At 44.7% G+C, this 17,338-nt stretch overlaps 1 protein-coding gene across 5 annotated transcripts in view; it reads right to left on the minus strand.

Moving 5' to 3' along the window:
• Positions 1-17,338, minus strand: part of ZFYVE27 (zinc finger FYVE-type containing 27) — a 291,267-nt gene that overhangs the window by 207,954 nt on the left and 65,975 nt on the right. For all 5 annotated transcript variants that reach the window (XM_085606361.1, XM_085606351.1, XM_085606358.1 and 2 more), the window contains exon 5: positions 5,672-5,767. In XM_085606361.1, coding sequence (XP_085462487.1) covers positions 5,672-5,767 — 96 coding nt within the window. The remainder of the gene's footprint in view (positions 1-5,671; positions 5,768-17,338) is intronic.

Raw genomic sequence — 17,338 nt, forward strand, 5'->3', positions numbered from 1 at the left:
CCCCAGGCTGGCCCCCACTGAGGAGCAGGTCGAGGCCCGCGAGACCACAGCCAAACCCCACGCAGCTCACTTGTTTGCCGCAGACGGGGGCTGAGCTCACTTGGGCATCTGTGCAGCAGGGCCCGCCCAGGCATTCTCTCAGGCCAAGGTTCACAACAGGGGCTCATTACCTCAGGTCCCGGAGGCTCCCCTGTTCAGGCCGGGTGCAGGGCCGGCACCTAGGGCCTACAGGCTGCAGAGGTCCTCCCTCTGACCAGGAGCTCAACTGCCTCTTCAAAAGACAGGTCAAGCACTCGGCGACCTTCCATGCACAGGTCACGCTACCCCTCTCCACAGACCAGCTTGAGGCAGGCACCCCAGTCCATACTTTCCCGATCCTCTTTTGCAGCCCAGCAGGTCAGGTCACACCATGTCAGGGCCAGGCTGGGTCCTCTCCACTGCGTTCTTTCTTGTTTCTCCATATTTGCATGCAGGATCGCTGTTCAAAGGGTCAATCATCTGTCACTTGGCTTATAGTATTCGATCCCATGGCCTCTACAGCTAATCAGGCCACCAGTCTCTTCAGGATGCTGCAGGATGTATTCAGTGGGCGGGAGCACAATCGGAGCATGTTTACACAGCCATCTTGTTAGGCCACGCACCCTTATAGTGCATAACATTGTCATTCTTGTTTTGACTTGGTGTATAATACTAATGTATAATAAGATTGTCATTTAAACATGTATATTACATTTATTTAATTTTTTTATTCATGAGTGACTCCCGCGAGTGAGTCAAGCACACAACCCCTTGCATGGAGTCTGAGGGGGCTGTAATTCCCATTTGCCGCTTGCAAATGGCTCGTGAGATAGTATATTTTAAATTTTGTTGATAATAGCGTTTTACTACAATTTTGAATTAAGTATGACACTAGAGATTTTGTGAAACTAACAAAAATGTATTATGTATTGCACCATTAAAAACATACAATGATGTTTTTTAAGGTCCTGCGAGACACTCGCAAGCCCCTCGTGAGAGGTCCCGGATAGCAAAGACACACCCATGAAGCACATTATGATTGGTTCATACATTGCCATTACTTGAAAAATTAAGAATCCATCCTTTGTGTCTCATTTGTGTTTTCGATTTTGGTGTGGGTACACCTTCCAAATTGGTTTTCTTTCCACTTTGGAAATCTATTTTTGGAAAACTTAGAATGTCTTTCTCTGACTCAGATAAGCAGACAGGAGTAGCTCCACCACCTCAAGCTGCTCAACCTGCCAAAGAAGCGCTCATTTGGCAATTTTTTTAAATGAGACAGGAAGGCATTCTCCTCCTTCACAGTATCGTCCCACATGTAATGATACCGTGAAGGAGGCAGAACGCCATTCTAGAAAAACGTGGGCTCTCGTATCATGGTGATTGTATCAATACCAAGGGAGAACTTTTGTAGATGCTTGCAGTGACCTTACGTCTGATACCTGTTGACTGGATAAGATGAGGACCAGGGAGATTCTGAATATTTACTCTCTATGATTCCATCAGATGAATGAACCATTCATAGCCTCTCTTTCGAGAAATTATTTGAAAGAAGATTGTCACTTTGCAATATCAGACGACTACAGGCTGGTCTGCCTGGAGTGGGACCAGACGAGGCTGCTCAGTGTTTGGCAAGAAGAGTTGGATTGGTTGGGTGTGTAGGCTCTGAGAACTGCAATCACTGTGGGGTTGTCACGCCTTCGATGGCACTTGTGGATGCCTTTGAAATGTTGAAAAGTCTACATTTGGCCTTGGCTGGCTCATCTATTGGAGACTTGGAGGAGAAGGCAGGGGAGGCTGGGGGAGACCGGAGGCTTGGAAGGAGGGAGACAGACTGAGGGAGAGCAGAGGCTTGAGGGTGGAGAGGGAAGAGACTGAGAGGGAGCGGAGCCTTGGAGGTGGAAGAGAAAGAGAGGCTGAGACTTGAAGATGGAGGAGAGAGAGACTGGAAGGAGAGTAGAGGCTTGGAGGTGGGGGAAGAGGGCGGCTGGGGGAGAGCAGTCTGAGGTGGACGAGAGAGGAGCTGTGGAGGAGTGGAAACTAAGAAGTGCATTGTTGACCTTCTTGCTTTCTCGTGTTTGCTTGAAAGTGCACCATTTGCCCACTCTAAAAAAAGAGTTTTCTCAGGGTCGCTCTCTCGCCTCAGAGCACTCTTCGCGAGCTTTTACGCCTCACCACTTTCAAATGTCACCATCCACCACAGCCCTCTCTTAGAATAGTCAACACACACTTGTCGCTCATATTTACCTTTTCCTTCAGTTGTCATGATATGTCATCCCCCCACTGAGTGGCTAACGGAAAAAGGAAGAGGGAGAAGTCATGACCAGCCAACAGAAGGTTGTCATACAGGAGAACCGGCTGGCTGAATTTGAGCTCATTTCCCTTAGAGATTTCCTTTGATTAGAGCACCTGTGGCTATGCCAATAATGTTACTGCTGCTGCGGCAGAAAGGGTCAAAGGGACTGTACCCCTCATGTATAATACCAACAGCCTCTGGGTCTGTACTGTGACTTTAATAATTCATTCTTCCCCTCAAGACCAACCACTTTTAGGGTTTCGGTCTCATTCTTCAAGCTCACTTTTTCATCCGCATGCTGCCAGAACGAAAGAAGAGCATAAAATAGGAGGTTGAGAATTTTCAGATGCACCGCAGCCATCAAGGTGGTCAAGTGCAACCAGTAAAAGCAGCACAGGGTGAAACCATGGTAACAGCAGAAGGATGCCAAATTCACTGGATCTATAGCAGCACTGATGACAGAAAAGTAAAGCTTCATGAACCATACCCTCAAAATCCTGTCTAGAGAGTTTCAGTATTTCAGTAAAGGATTTAAGGCCTTCCATGGTTTCCAAACCATAAGAGCAGTCACACTTCTATCATTTGTGCAATGGCTGAAGTATTACATATCTCCTTTCTGGCCTCATCTATCTGCTTACTTTTCTATCGGGTGTATTGGATATCTTGAGTGCCGATGCATGCTTTCGTCTCACAGCTAAGAGTCTGGTTTGGGATTAGATCTCAAATCTGGATCCTGCTGAGAAGGTTTATGGATTTCAAGTAGACATGGAGTTGTTGTCTTTACAGTAGCAGTGTTATAAATGAATCTTCTGCAATTTCCAACAAACCTGGTACCAGTGGGAGAAAGGTTTTGGAGATGGAGGGTCGTTATTATAATGGACAAAGACGTCTGTGGTGCTTCCAGTGATATTTTTTATTTAGAAGCTCCTCTCACTAAAAAAATCATGAGAAGTTGTGATGTCATCCACTGGCAAGGTCTCAGAGGGTGAACCTTCTGAAAAGGTGGGTGTATGGGATTCCAAAGCGTGCGAGCGAGAAGGAGGAGAGGGTAACCTGGTTATGCTACACTTTCTTCCAATGGCAACTGAGGTACCTTAGGGTTGCAAATGCCTTTGGAAGATATATTTGTTATGTTCATGGAGATAAATCGGTCCTCTTTATTGTAAAGTGTCTTTTATGATATTAAATTGATCGAAATAAAGAATGATTGATTTTCTAGGTGTCAAGGGTAAGTTTTTAATCGGAGACAACAATGGCTGCCCTGATACTATCCTTGGGGGAAGATTTAGAGGGTGGAGATAAGTTTGCAGAAGTTCTTCCATCAGAAAAAAAGCCATGGGGGTACCACAGGTTATGGCGTTGACTTAATCAGATGGTGACAGTCTAAGTCTTTTCTTTGATCTATACTTCTAGGCCTCTGCAGTAAAGGTAGACATGGAGATTTTAGACGTTGATTTGGGTGACTGATAGGTGTCCCAACGGCATGAGCACTGCCATTGACAGATGCATCGACATTAATATAATGGATATAATGAATCAATAACATATAGACATTATTGTGTGCCCGGAGTGCTTCCACATCAAAGACTTACTGCTTCAATAACAGCAGTGTTTGAACATCAAATTGTTTGTCAATGAAGCACACGTTGGCAACATCAGTGGGAATGTCAGTGACTATGCTGTATTTTTCACTTTTTTCTGATCATCTTCTTCTCTGGATTTCCCTCGGCATCGTTGACCTTTGCTGTGGTAGGTATCATCAAAAGTGGAAGAACTACATTCCTTTGAGGGCTTTTCAGCTTTTTCTATCTTTCTTCTGAAGGTCTTCCAATTTGACAATCCAACCAAACACAAATACCACACCGGCCTAGCTCCTAAAGCAGAATTATATTCCCTGGATAGCCTATCAACTCTCCTCAGCAGTCACTCACCCAGGGGAGTTCGATGACCAAACACTGGCTGGAGTAACGTGTGGCTCTGAGTCAGGAAGTGAGGGGGTTCCAGGAAGGTGACACCCATCTCTGCCAAGAAGCAATGAGCATGCTCAAGCTTGCGAAGATAGTGTCCTCCCGACAAACGAACAGGACAGAAGGTGTCTGCCCGACCCACCTTCCTGCCTGGCATCTTTTTGTTCCCACTGCAGAGGGTGGTTACTGGCCTAAACTTGAGCCAGAGTTGAAAACAACATGTTGCAGCCCTAGATGGAAAGCACTATGTAGAAATTTGGCAGCTCAGCCAAGACACTCATACGATTCAGAGGGCAATCAAAAACTGCAGGCGGCATAAAAAGTGAACACTACAGTTTAATAATAATAATGCACGACAAGTATTTCTTCATAATACATTAGCCAGTATTAGGACTTAAGAATGCCCATTGCAGAAATTAAGTACTTTTACGATTCGAGTCACATTAAATATAGAACATATAGTGAGATCAATGGAGGTTCAAAGAAGCAGATCAAAACAATCAAAGTAAACATGAACTTAAGGCAAACTATCACCATATACAGTCCAGCACAGATAGTAACCCAATTATTAGCATAACAGTGTAAAGGCTGATTTGTAATTAGCATTTCTCATATTTATCAAATCCAATCAACATATGTTGCATTTATCTACACATGATTGTACCTTCGCTTATTCACTAGTGTACAGTACGGTAGACTAAAGGTAATCTTTGCATGTATGCGGTTTGTGTGCAGTGACAGGCTGTTATGGACCATATCAAATACCAACAGTAAAATTAAGCTTTTGTAGAGTAATCGGGTACTAGATATTTTGTAGTCAGGACTGGTATAGCTGAAGTTGCTGAACTACAACGAAAGAGACATTTAAAAAAAGGAAGAAGGGAAGGAGACAATCCGAAAATAAAGGAGCTTTCTTGGTAACCCCACTTGGAAGTGAAGAGCAGAATGCGGAATGAGATAAAGTGAACAACGGCCTGGAGAAACCAACAAGCTGAAATCTGTCACACCTTTACTCCAAAGTGTTCTCAATGCTGGCGTGCTTTCTCCTCATCTCATGGCAACACTGATCGGAAGAGAACTACTTGCACCCTCAATAGTGCGCAGTTTACAAACAAACCACAGCTTCTTCTACGCAAACATGGAACCACACTCAATACACACTTACTGCACTGCCTCCAAATTCACATCACAACATAAAACACACAGTTCAAACTGGGCAGGTTTGAAGAAACTAGGGGTCCATGGTCACACGTTTACATTTTGGACGGTCCACTCAGCCTTTCACTCTCAAGTTTGATAAAAGGAGTGAACATGCTTACACTCTATAAACACGCCTGTTGTGATACTCACACACGAAACTTTCAGGTCCGTTTAAGTGCCACATACTTACTGAAAAGAGACCGTTGAATTCTCCCAATACAGTACTCGATAAACAGCCTCACAGCTGCTGCAGGACATGTTCAACAAGCCATCCAGTTGGATCAAACTGAAAGGAAGAGCACACACAAGAAACAAAACCCAATGAATGAAAAGCTGGCAGTATAGGAATGTTCAACAGAGATCTGTGCAGATTCAATTATAACTGGAGAAGTACCGAAGACGGACGATCATTGGCTTTTAGGGCTTCACTGCTGCATTTGTTTGAGAAAAAAATAACAGAACTGAAAAGAGCACACTAACAATTCTGCAGCCTCGTTTGGAAAACATCATCAACAGGACAGAAGGTTCTACTACACGAAGCGGTGTTAACTACAAAGAGATGCGCCCATACAAAATGAAAGTAAAGTGACCGTACTGGACCAGAGACATGGACAGACCGTAGTTTTATGTGAGGTCTGAGCAGGTACATTCAGTGAAACGTGAGAGTGCGAGGCTGTCTGAGGTGTGAATCTGCGAGTATTGTGCAGGGCCAATGGAACTACAGGGGAGGGTTCATTGAGTCACCCAGCAAGAGAAGGCAAATTATGTGGCGTGATGCATCACATTTCTGATAGTAGTTCATTACTTTGGATCCATGATAACACTGTCTAGCAAAATATCAGTTCAAAACCCAAATATAGCAATAAGCAACTGAAAGGCTACAAGTCAACCTTTGAAAAGGGCCTCCGCTGCGCAGGAACACGTCGTCGTGTTTTGTATAGGTTGTTATGTTTGAGCTAGAAACATCTTTTCAAATCTGCAGGTTATGCAGCAGATGATGGATTATGAGGATTGTGTGGCAAATCTATATTTGTACAGAAAAGGTTAGGGCCGCAAAATTGCACAATTCGAGTGGCCCTGGTAATGTGGAACTTCAACACACACTAAGAAAACACCTGTAGGACCTGTGTATAACTGGCTCCTGGGTTCTTCAGAGTAGGTTATAGTGCTATTACTTGCATTATGCACACTAGTGATTGGGAAAATCACTTTGGTGATCTATATGGCACGTGTAATTATGACGGTCTGTTTGTTGGTACCCTTGAACCTCCACCAGCTCTTGTACGCTGTGCTCCATCTGAACTTTTTACCCTGGTTGAGGTGGAAACAGCGATAGGAAAAATGCCCCCTAATAAGGCTCCTGGCCTAGATAAACTGCCCGGGGACCTGTTTAGGGCACAACCAAAGATATGGGCCCCCTATTTGGTTGTTCTATTCAACTGTATCTTGCAGGGGGGTGATGTACCCCACACCTGGCTAGGGGCAGAAATTGTGCCCGTTCTTAAAAAGGGCTGTCCGTTAACTCCCTCTAATTATAGGCCTATCAGCCTTATTGATACCTCGCAAAAATTAATGGGGAGGGTTCTCCTGGACAGGGTCCTGGGGTGGATTGAGGAGAATGGGATTCTGTCTACACTCCAGGCAGGTTTTAGGGCTGGTACCTCCACCCTAGATCAGATTTTTCGCCTGCAGGTCTTGCACTGGAAAACAGCCTTGTTGGAGGGTGGCAGCCTCTACCTAGTGTTTGTCGACCTGCGGGCAGCTTTTGATCTAGTTCTGCGAGCTAAATTGTGGCAAGTCCTGGCAGATTTGGGTCTTCCGCCTTATCTATTGGCCGTCCTATCTAGGCTTCATGAAAATAATTTTGCCCAGGTAAGGTGTGGTAAATATGGTGACCTTACTGACCGATTTCCTGTCCAAAAAGGTGTTCGCCAATGGTGTGTGTTGGCTCCCACACTATTCAGCCTTTATATTAATGGTCTTGTTGACCATCTGAACTGTGTGGTAAACAATGATGCCCCTAAATTGGTTACAGGTCCAGTGCTCGCTCTGATGTTTGCAGACGATACTCTGCTACTGTCTAGAACATCATCGGGCATTCAAAACATACTGAATGGTTTTGTGAAGTTTTGCGAGCTAAGGGGACTGGAAATCAACTTGGGGAAAACAAAATTTATGATTTTTAACCCCCCGAAGCGGGTGCGTCCAAATCCAGTTTTATTCGGTACTCCCCTTGAAAGGGTTAAAACCTTTGTCTATTTGGGCGTCATTTTAACTGAGAATTTTAGCTGGAATGCGCAGATTGCTAAGTCGACGCTCAAGCTCGCCCAGCTGGTAGGGGGTTTAAACAAAGTTTTTAAAAAATCAACCTACAAAACAGTGTCCCCTGCTTTGGAGATTTATTGTCGGCAGGCAAGAGTAGCTGCAATCTATGGGGCTGAACTTTGGGGGCACAAGCAGATAGGGACCCTCACAAAGGTTGAGCAGTCCTTCTTAAGAACTCTTGTAGGGCTTCCTTCCAGCACGCCTTTGATCCCCCTTAGGTTTGACCTTGGCTTAGTCTCAATAGAGGAGATCATAAGTGCTAGACCAATTTTGTACAGGAAGAGGTTATGGTCAGTCCCTGAACTGGCCTCATATAGAGCAGAATTTGCTGAGATTTGGCCTGCCCTTAAATACAAAAAGATCCCCTGGCTCCTGCATATCAATGCAGCTAGTATTCGTTTAGGACTTCCGGAAATGTGGGCAACCCCGGAAACGTATTGTTCCGGGTTATCAAAGAAAGAACTTCTCTCCCTGATATGTACACATAATTCTTTATTACTTTCGAGTTCTACAGCGGTGGGTAGGTTGACCTCAGAGTTCCTCATAGTTAAACCAGACCCAAAACTTGAGGAATTTATGGACCAAATTGAACCTCCACTTGCTCGAAAATTATACATTCAGTTAAGACATGGTACCCTACCGGTTAGGTCCTTCTCATCTAAGTGGCAGACGCAGAACCAGGAAATTTGTCCTGCATGGAATTATAAAACGGAGACTGTTGTACATGTGTTGTTCTTCTGTCCTGCCTACCATGTAATCAGAAAATATTGGTTGACTCCCATTTGCAGGAATTTGGGATTTCGCTATATCATGCAGGCTTGTAGGTCCCTAATTTATGATACCCATCCCCCTATTGTCTTTGCAGTATCTCGTTATCTACACAGCATGTGGCGTAGGAGACGAATCTTTTTAAATTAATTTTTTTGTACTTATTTCTCCTTCACTGATAACTCGTAGTTTAATTCTTTTTTAAATTTCTTAATCTTTTATGTCTATTTATTGTTTTATTGTAATTGTTGATGTACTTTTGTGTACTTTTATGGTCTTATGACCGAAATAAAGTTATCACTGACTGACTGATTATGCATAATAGTGGTTACTCATGCCCTTTCAGAGGGGCCGCAGTTGTAAATGCATGAGACTCTTTACACCCTTTGGCATCATTTCACAGAGAAACGAGCTGAATCATATGAACACAAACTTAGCACCTTGGTGATAACCGCATAAATCTAACTGCAGCGATAGCCTGAGATAACATCACCTGAAGAATGGTGGGCCAATAAAAAGGGAAGCAGCCCCAGTATGGAGACATAAGAAAACTACTCGGCGTGGCAGAGCACGAATGGCTTCCAATTAGTATATACATGTGGGCTGTTTACACTTCAGCCGACCAGTGAAGTTCCAGCAGTAGTCAATCACGGAGTGCAGCTTTCAGAGTCCTCAAACGACTTAACGGCGGTAAAAAACATAATGTAAACAGGTACACCTTGGATGTAATCTTTCTTGGGCGTGAGGAGCAAATCCAAACAGATGAGCTCCTCATACAACAAAGTATGCTCCTGGCGTTTTCGATGAGAGGCGCAACTTTTCTAATGCGCACTAGTAAATCAAACTCCCCCAGGCCCGCTGGTGCGTTAGAAGGCCTTGCTTCCAGTGGCTCTGGCCCTACAACGAAATAGGTGCTTTATGCGTGCCCGTGCCTCAGGGCCCTTCACATACCTGGCGGTACAAATGTGCCTACAAGAACCTCGTGACATGGCCATGAGCAGTGCCCGGAAGGGGAGGCCGCTCTTGCCCATTCCAACCGCCAGTAGCTCCGGTCCTGTAGACACCAGACCCGGACTCGTGTGGTGCTGGGAGAGCTGCTGGCATTTCATGCACCAGACATCCAGCTGCTCCATACCTGCAAAATGGCGGTGGGTGGGGAAGTAACAATGAATGAATTACATTTTGTTAGGCGCATAGCTACCCAAACAGCGTGTCCCGGCGCTGAGGAGATGTCTCCGCTCCACCCCCTCCAGCTCTCTTCCTCTCTTGTTCTGCCCGAGCCTAATGGTCCTTGGTATGATCAAGGCAGAAATTCAAGTCTCCCCTGGAGTCCAAACAATGTAATCTCTCTTCCTCTTTCGAGGGGTGAAGCAGGGCAAAGAAAGTCAGTAGTGTGATAGCCTACTTGAAGTGAAAAGGTGTTACTATCATCGGCAAGAATGCAGCTCGAGTTCTCATCACCAGCCTGTCTGGGAAGGACATCCTATAAGATGGTTGGACCGAAAGGGCCTGCATCTCACACACACAACAAGTTAAGGTTCTCGTACCCAGAAAAATAACATTTCAGGAGCAAGAGACATAGTAGACAGCTGTGCATTGGCTCAAATGGGTTGCACATGAGTTAAGTGAGAACCAAATTCAAGTCTCACTTTGGCAACACAAAGGGCTTTCGTGGAAACGTGCTGTAAAGCTTTAAGAAAATCTCACTACAACAGGTGAGTTCAACAAAGAAGGCTGGTCTAGGAACCTCAAAAAAAGCCAAAAAGCGCAGACAAATATCCTTTACCACTGCCTAAAGCAAGTCCTTGCTGGGCCAACAACAAAACAAATATCACTACAGAGAGCGAGAGTCAAATCTGAAGGTTGTCTGGCCAAGCCACAAGCTTGTCCCAACACCCAGTGTACACTCGATCTGTAGGAGGATGCCTCACTGCCAAAATACACAACTTCAGAAGGATGATAAAAGGAGACTAACTACGGCCACTTAGATTCTACGCGGGGAGGTTCAGAATGAAGAGACCAGGGAGCAGGAACCTACCCTTTTGCTGCAACAGCAGATCCTCCCAAAGCGGCAGCCTGGCCAGACGACGGATGCTCATGCCCAGGAGTTCTGTTCTGGACACCACACCTTCCTGGCCTAATTTGGAGCCACCTGGATGACCGGACCCAGTTTGTCGTGATGATCTTCAGAACTCAAGCCAAGAGAGGTAAAGGCATACAAGAGTCCTGAGCTCCACTCTAGGTGGAATGAGTCTCAGAGAGAGCGTTTTTGTGAACTTTAACATGCACAAGTGCGGACATTGGGCGGTCTTGGCTGTGGCAAAAAGATTGAACCAGGGTTCTCCCTATTGCTAGAAAATGCGCTGCACCAACTCTGGGTGTAGCAGCCATTTGCGATACACTAGGTGTCAGCAATGGAATCTGTTTGCCCTGGCATTTAGAGAATCCACTAGGTTGTTCATGATGGGAAAAATGCCCTGGCAAGTCAGTCACTCTCATGTCACAGCACCCAAGAACACACTCTGCCACGCTTGTGGCAGTACCACATAGCAGAGGTGTTGTCTGTGAGTACCAGTACTAGTTTGCTCTTGATTAATGGTAGGAAAGCCTTCAACTACCCGCAATGTTTCTGCCGGGGACAAAAGTCTTCTGATCTCCAGCTCTCCCAGATGGCCTCCCATGCCAAGCAGTGATGCGTCCGTGACCATTGTCAGCTCTGGGTGGGGTAAGGAGAAGGGACTGTCACTGGTCCAATCGTGGTCTAACAGACATCACTGTAGATATTTTACAGTCTCCTCTGAAATGTGGCTGTGGTCTAATAGGTTCCCCTGGTGCAGTGGCTACTGGAACTTTTGATCCCACTACAGAGCCTGCATGTGCCATCTGGTGTGCTGGACTAGCAGGATGCAGTAGGCCAGGAGTCCCAGCGACCTCAAAACCATCCTTAATGAGATCCAAGACAGAGACTGGAACATCAGGACCATAGCCTGATGTCCTGGGCTCTCAGCTCTGAAGGAAAGGTATGAAACTGCACGGTTGGATAACTCTGACAAAGGGGAGCATCTGCAAAGGAGTCCAGTGTGACTTTGTCATATTGATACTAAAAGCGAACGATGTTAGGAGGTTCACCGTTGTCTGGAGGTGGTCCAAGACTGCCTGGGGCGAGCCAGATGTTGAGGTATGTGAAGACTGGTACATCAGACCTCAGAAGATGCGCTGCAACCACTGCCATCACCTTCATGAACAACTGAGGGGCACTAATAAGGCCAAAGGGAAGCACTGCAAACTGGAAATGCTCCTGGACCACTGTGAACTGCAGGTCTGAGACTCCGGAAATAAGATTCTTGCGGGTCCAATGCTACAATCCAGCCTCCGGGATCCAGACACAGACCAGGTCTGGGTCAGAGTGAGCATCTTGAGTTTGTCCTTCCCCAGGAAAGCGTTGCGAGGGCAGAGATCTAAACTAGAACAAAGACCTCTACACTTCTTTGGAACAAGGAAGTAGCAGGATTTACACCCAGTCCCTACCTTTTTGGCAGGAACCCTCTCTGTAGCTCTTTTGGCTAAAAGAGCTTGCATTTTCTAATGAAAAACAGACAAGTGTTCTTCTGCCAGCATGTTGAATGGGGTGGGGAGGGGGTACACGTGTGGCAGAGTAGAAAGGAATTGGAGGGCATAGACCTTGCTGACCTATGTGTCCAAAGTTATGGTTTGCCACTCTTGGAGGAAATACATATCCACTATGTAGAAGGCAGGATCAGGCATCGACAAAGACATTAAAGCTGTTTTATGACTGAGATTTTCGGAGGTGTGGGGGACTGAGCAGCAAAGTGCCCCTGATGCTCTGAATATTGCTTCAGGGTGATGCGTCTTGGCCACAAAATGAATGAGCAGAGTGTTGTACCAGCAGTGGGGTCTGGTGTTGGCAGTACTGAAAAACAATAGTGTAGCCATGAAAGGGGTGAAACTGCTGCAGAGATGATCTAGTAGGGGCAGACAGCCAAAAGGAATGCTCTGTAACCTTAAAGCGTTCTGGGGTTTTTACCAAAAAGACACACGCCATCCATCAAATGGCATTCCCATCAAACATGTCTAGACAACATCAGGGAAGCCTGTAGCCCTCATCCAGGTGTGGCGTTGAAACACTGCACTCAAGCTCATTGTGTGACCTAAGCAATCAGTGGTGTCAAAGACAGACCATATCACAAATGTTGCCACATCCTGACCGTCCTATATGGTTTAGTTAAAAGACACACCTAGGTATTCTGGAACTGCCGGCAGGATTAGACCAACTGCATCCTATAAGGCATTACTGTAGCAACCCAGAAGGCAGCTAGCATAAACGGAATGCAAAGCAAGGCTAACCGAAGAAAACATGCTCTTGCCAAAAGGTTCAAAGTTCTTGGACTTCCTGTCAGGAGGAGTCATGGGAAAGGGTTGACTCTGCTGGTGAATACCTGGACCATCAAGTTATCAGGCAAAGGGTGTTGGGTAAAAAAAAAAACAGGACTGCCCAGTGCCAGTCCGTGGGGACGAGCTACCTGTGGATGGCCACAATGTGGCTTTGCCGAAGAGGGTATCCGCTGAGGTCTCTCCAAACGGTATAAGAGGTTCAGTAGGTGTTTAGCCAGATGGAAGAAAACATCTGTCAAGACGTTATTTTTTTACCTCCATTGTGGGCAGCTGTAGGTAAAGGAACTCGGTAGCTCAAGTGAGAAGTGTCAAGACAACTGATGTCCTCTAGTTCAGCATAAAAATTGTCTTCATCATATTGAGGGACGAATTTGCCCCATTCATCGTAGTAATTATTGGAATCTGATCCAAAGAGCCTATGTAAGGTATGTGCTCTACAATGTAGCAAGGGCAAGGAATCAGAGTCTAAAAGATTGGTTACAGGCTGTGCTCTCATAGGATTGGGGCACTCCCTTGATTGACAGAAATTTGAAGCCGGCTGAGAGACCACTATAGGTACCGGATCTTCTTCAAATGTGGGCATCAATGAAACAAGAAATGGTGCACAGAGTGGCATTGGAACCGAAATTGGGGTTCAAGAGGCTCCGATGGCAGCGAGGGTAAATCTGCCGTCCGGATCCTAATTGGAGGCTTCTGCGGACCATTGGGGCCTGAAGGTGCATAAAAGGGGAGCAGGAAGCGTGCTAAATAAGCGAATCAGGTCCTCCCTAAAAATGTCTATTTGCTACAAAGTCTGTGGCAGAGTCAGAAACTACTGTCACACGCCCTGGAGTCATGCTCTGATCCCAGGGACTATAGATTTAATACCATGCAGGGATCTGTCACAGACATTTGTTTGAGACAATCTCTACATTATGCCTTGCACACTGGAAAAGAAAGTTTTGCGAGTAACATTATGGTCAAAGACGAGAGGAACAAGCTCCGGATCAGTGACTGAAGGCATGGAATGAAAGGAAGTGACATTAGCACACCTGCATGACGCTTGTATGCAGCAGCGATCGTCAGTTTTGGAGTGGAACCTTGTCAACGAGGAGCCGCACAACCTTATTTACGGGCATGCAGGTGTTCTGCTTAGGAGTTTCTGGATTTAGTCTGACACCTGTGGGAATATTCACAAAGTGAGTAATATGTGGTTTGAAGAATTCATTAGGAAAAAAGTTTTCCAAAATTTTGAGAAAAACTGTAGCCCTCTGTCATAGACGATGATCATAGGGACCACATGAACATCGAAGCTGTCCCTAATAAAATACAGTGTTATTTTCTTGGATCTTGGTAGACCTGGTAAAGCTGAAAAACTGGCCAGCTTGGAAAATGTGCTTGCCCGCGCATCTTTCTTTGGCATGGATGCAGAGCGTCGGTGAGTGTAGTGTGTTAACCATCGGATACAGGTGGAACCCGTGGGACTCAATTTCCAGACCAACACCTCCAAACCATAACAGACGTTGAGAAATATTTTAAAAAATATTGTTCGTAGATATAAGCATACCATTGGATTCTTAGATACGGCAGATCATTAATAACTAGAGCCCTGAAGAAGTCTCCTCAGAGACGAAACGCGTTGGCTAAATGGTGTAATGGATTTTATGAAAATTGGATTCAAATGATTTAGTCTATCTTTCAATAAAAATGACAAGTATTTTTGTAAAGAACAACTTGGACCAGACACGTTTCTTTGAAGTCGTCGAGTACAATTTTTGTTTAATCTAATTGAGAAATAATGTATGTGATTTGATGGGTGCTGATTCCATTCTTTTTTTCATACACCTGTGCACAGTGATATTTTCTCTTGAATTTTCTTGCGAGTCTTGACATTAAGAGGAAACTCTTCATAATTTGAAGTTACCTAGTTTTCAGTAGGACTTGGAATTACAGACGGTGACCTTTTTGGGTACCTTCAGGCTCACGGCTATGTTGGCACATTAGACTGATAACGGTGCCTTGATGAGACCCGTTCATTAATACCGGGTCGACATGTCGATATCCCTTTCCCTTGGTTGTACCAAGATTCATTTAATGTGGAGCATATGTTAACATTTTCCATGCGATGTCCTTTGAACATTCGTTAAAATACAATATCAATCTTGGGTTATTTAGTGTCTATGTACATTCTGATATATACATACAGTTTTTCACTAGCACTGCACAGTCTGCACTATGACTCAATTGTATATTGCACTGGATTGTTAAACTTATCAGATAGATAACTACATCTGAGTTCAAGAGAAAAGAGGCTTTGTGTGATTTCTTTTCCTGCCATTTACTGTATGGGATGCACCTGACATGTCAAATATATATGCATGGTTTATCTAACTGAGTAGGTAATTCCTAAATGAGTTCCACTGGATGCTGGTTTGAGGATACAAGCTTATCTTGGTCTCTGTGGGCATATAGGATTGTCCTTGTTAGTTGTACATGGGAATTCTGAGTCTGGGACAACCCTGATCCAGGACAATCCCTGTCAACCTGAATCAATAAATGCCATTGCTGATATTTTAGCAGGTTATTAAGACGCATAGGTACAGAAAGTATAAAATAAATTATGTCCATCTTCCAAACTAAAATGAGAGGAAAAACATGAGTAAGATTCAAAAGTCCCCAGTCCCTCATTCCTCAAAACATCTGGGTTTATGCGTATCCAGACAGTTTACTTGGCCTGACAGGACATTGGCAGATGAGATGACTCTTGCATTTAACAAAGGCATAAACAAACCCTTCAACCATTGTCAACCTCTCTTTCACTGTTAGCAGTATTTTGGCTGCCCCAACTTGTATAGGTTCTTCTGATGTTTCGAAGTTCTTTGGATTGTCTAAATTAAGAGTTAGCAGTCATCTAGGTACAGCAGGAAACTAGTTGAAACATTCACCTTTTTCTTTCTGTTCCTTTCGTTCGAGCTACACTCAAAAGAGAGTGGTTTCTAGTCTCAAGAGTGATGAGACGCAGAACATGCATTAATTCATCCTGAATTGATCCACAAGACCACACCGGAAAAGAGTCAGTAAGGTATGTTAAACCCTCAGCAGCATGTCATCAGAACTTTGTTATGTAAGTCATGACATCTTGAGGTCTTTGTTGAGCTTCACAAAAAGCCTCTTCAGCAGACTACTCAATATTGGGTCATTCAGACACTCCACAGATATTTCAAAGGAGGGAATAGACAATTAGACTGGCATCAGAGTAATTCACCAATGGCATAAAGCAAGACAATTCATCTCAGGAGAGACGTCTAATCAAGAACCCACATCAGCTTGAGTCAGCACAAAAATAGAAAGTAAAAGCTTCAAAGAATTCCCTTAGTTTATTAGGGTTGCCATCAAATCGAGGAACGTCAGTAGGCACGGAGGGGAAATCTGGGGAGTCTCGAGAGACCAATGATTTTCATAGTGCAGCATTTTCATTTGTTAATGCTATCATTTCAGCACTTCCTGGCACTATAGTAGCTCTTAAGCCTTGCATAGCATCAATAGCTACTGAAGGTACATAAAGGTGCTGGCATTGTAACCTGTCTAGAGCAGGTCATGGCGGTCAATTTTTTTTAACTCGGAATGACTTCTGCTCCTGGGAAGGTTCATTCGTTTCAGTAGCCACTTTACCGATTGGTGATTAGTGACAGCAATCGATAAGCGTCCTCAATAAGAAATCAATCGAGGGAAAAAAACAATGGCATAAAACCTCCAAAGTGCTGGTAGACAAAGGATGACGTGAAGAGGATGACGGAAAAAATGTAACTGCAGCTTATATTGGACCAAGTGATGAAAATACTGGAGCAAAAGCTGCAACACACAATTCCTCAGTAGAAGGCCTTTTAAATACATGAATTGCACCTGGGAGAGGAAACAAAAATTGGAAAGGAAAAACCTTCATTCTGGGTTGAGCTGAGCTCATAGGACTAAAGACAAACATCTTAAATAGGTTTAGAACATAATTTCCCACCCAACATGGCGACTACCTGAAGAGGAACAATCTAGAAAGTTAGCAAGGAAATGACCTCCAGCTGGCTTGTCTCCACACTACCTCTGAGACAGCAAGGACATTGGTGCTTCACTCACTGAAAATGGAAGTCAACACCAGCCTCCTACTCGCACAGTTAAGTGCTAGCATAAGTAGGAAATTCTGCAACCTGCGTGCAATCCGCCCACAACCCTCCTCTTTTTTTGGGCAGAAATACTACAAGGGTCTTAGGAATCCAATGTATATATTGAGAGGGTAACTGTTCCTAGGGATTAGAAAGAAATAGCTGTGTGTGCTCTAGTTATGGTCGGGCTGAAATGAGTGTGAGGAATTTCTCCTTTC

The sequence above is a fragment of the Triturus cristatus genome, chromosome 1_2 (assembly GCF_964204655.1).
Source record: "Triturus cristatus chromosome 1_2, aTriCri1.1, whole genome shotgun sequence".
NCBI classification, from domain to species: Eukaryota; Metazoa; Chordata; class Amphibia; order Caudata; family Salamandridae; genus Triturus; species Triturus cristatus.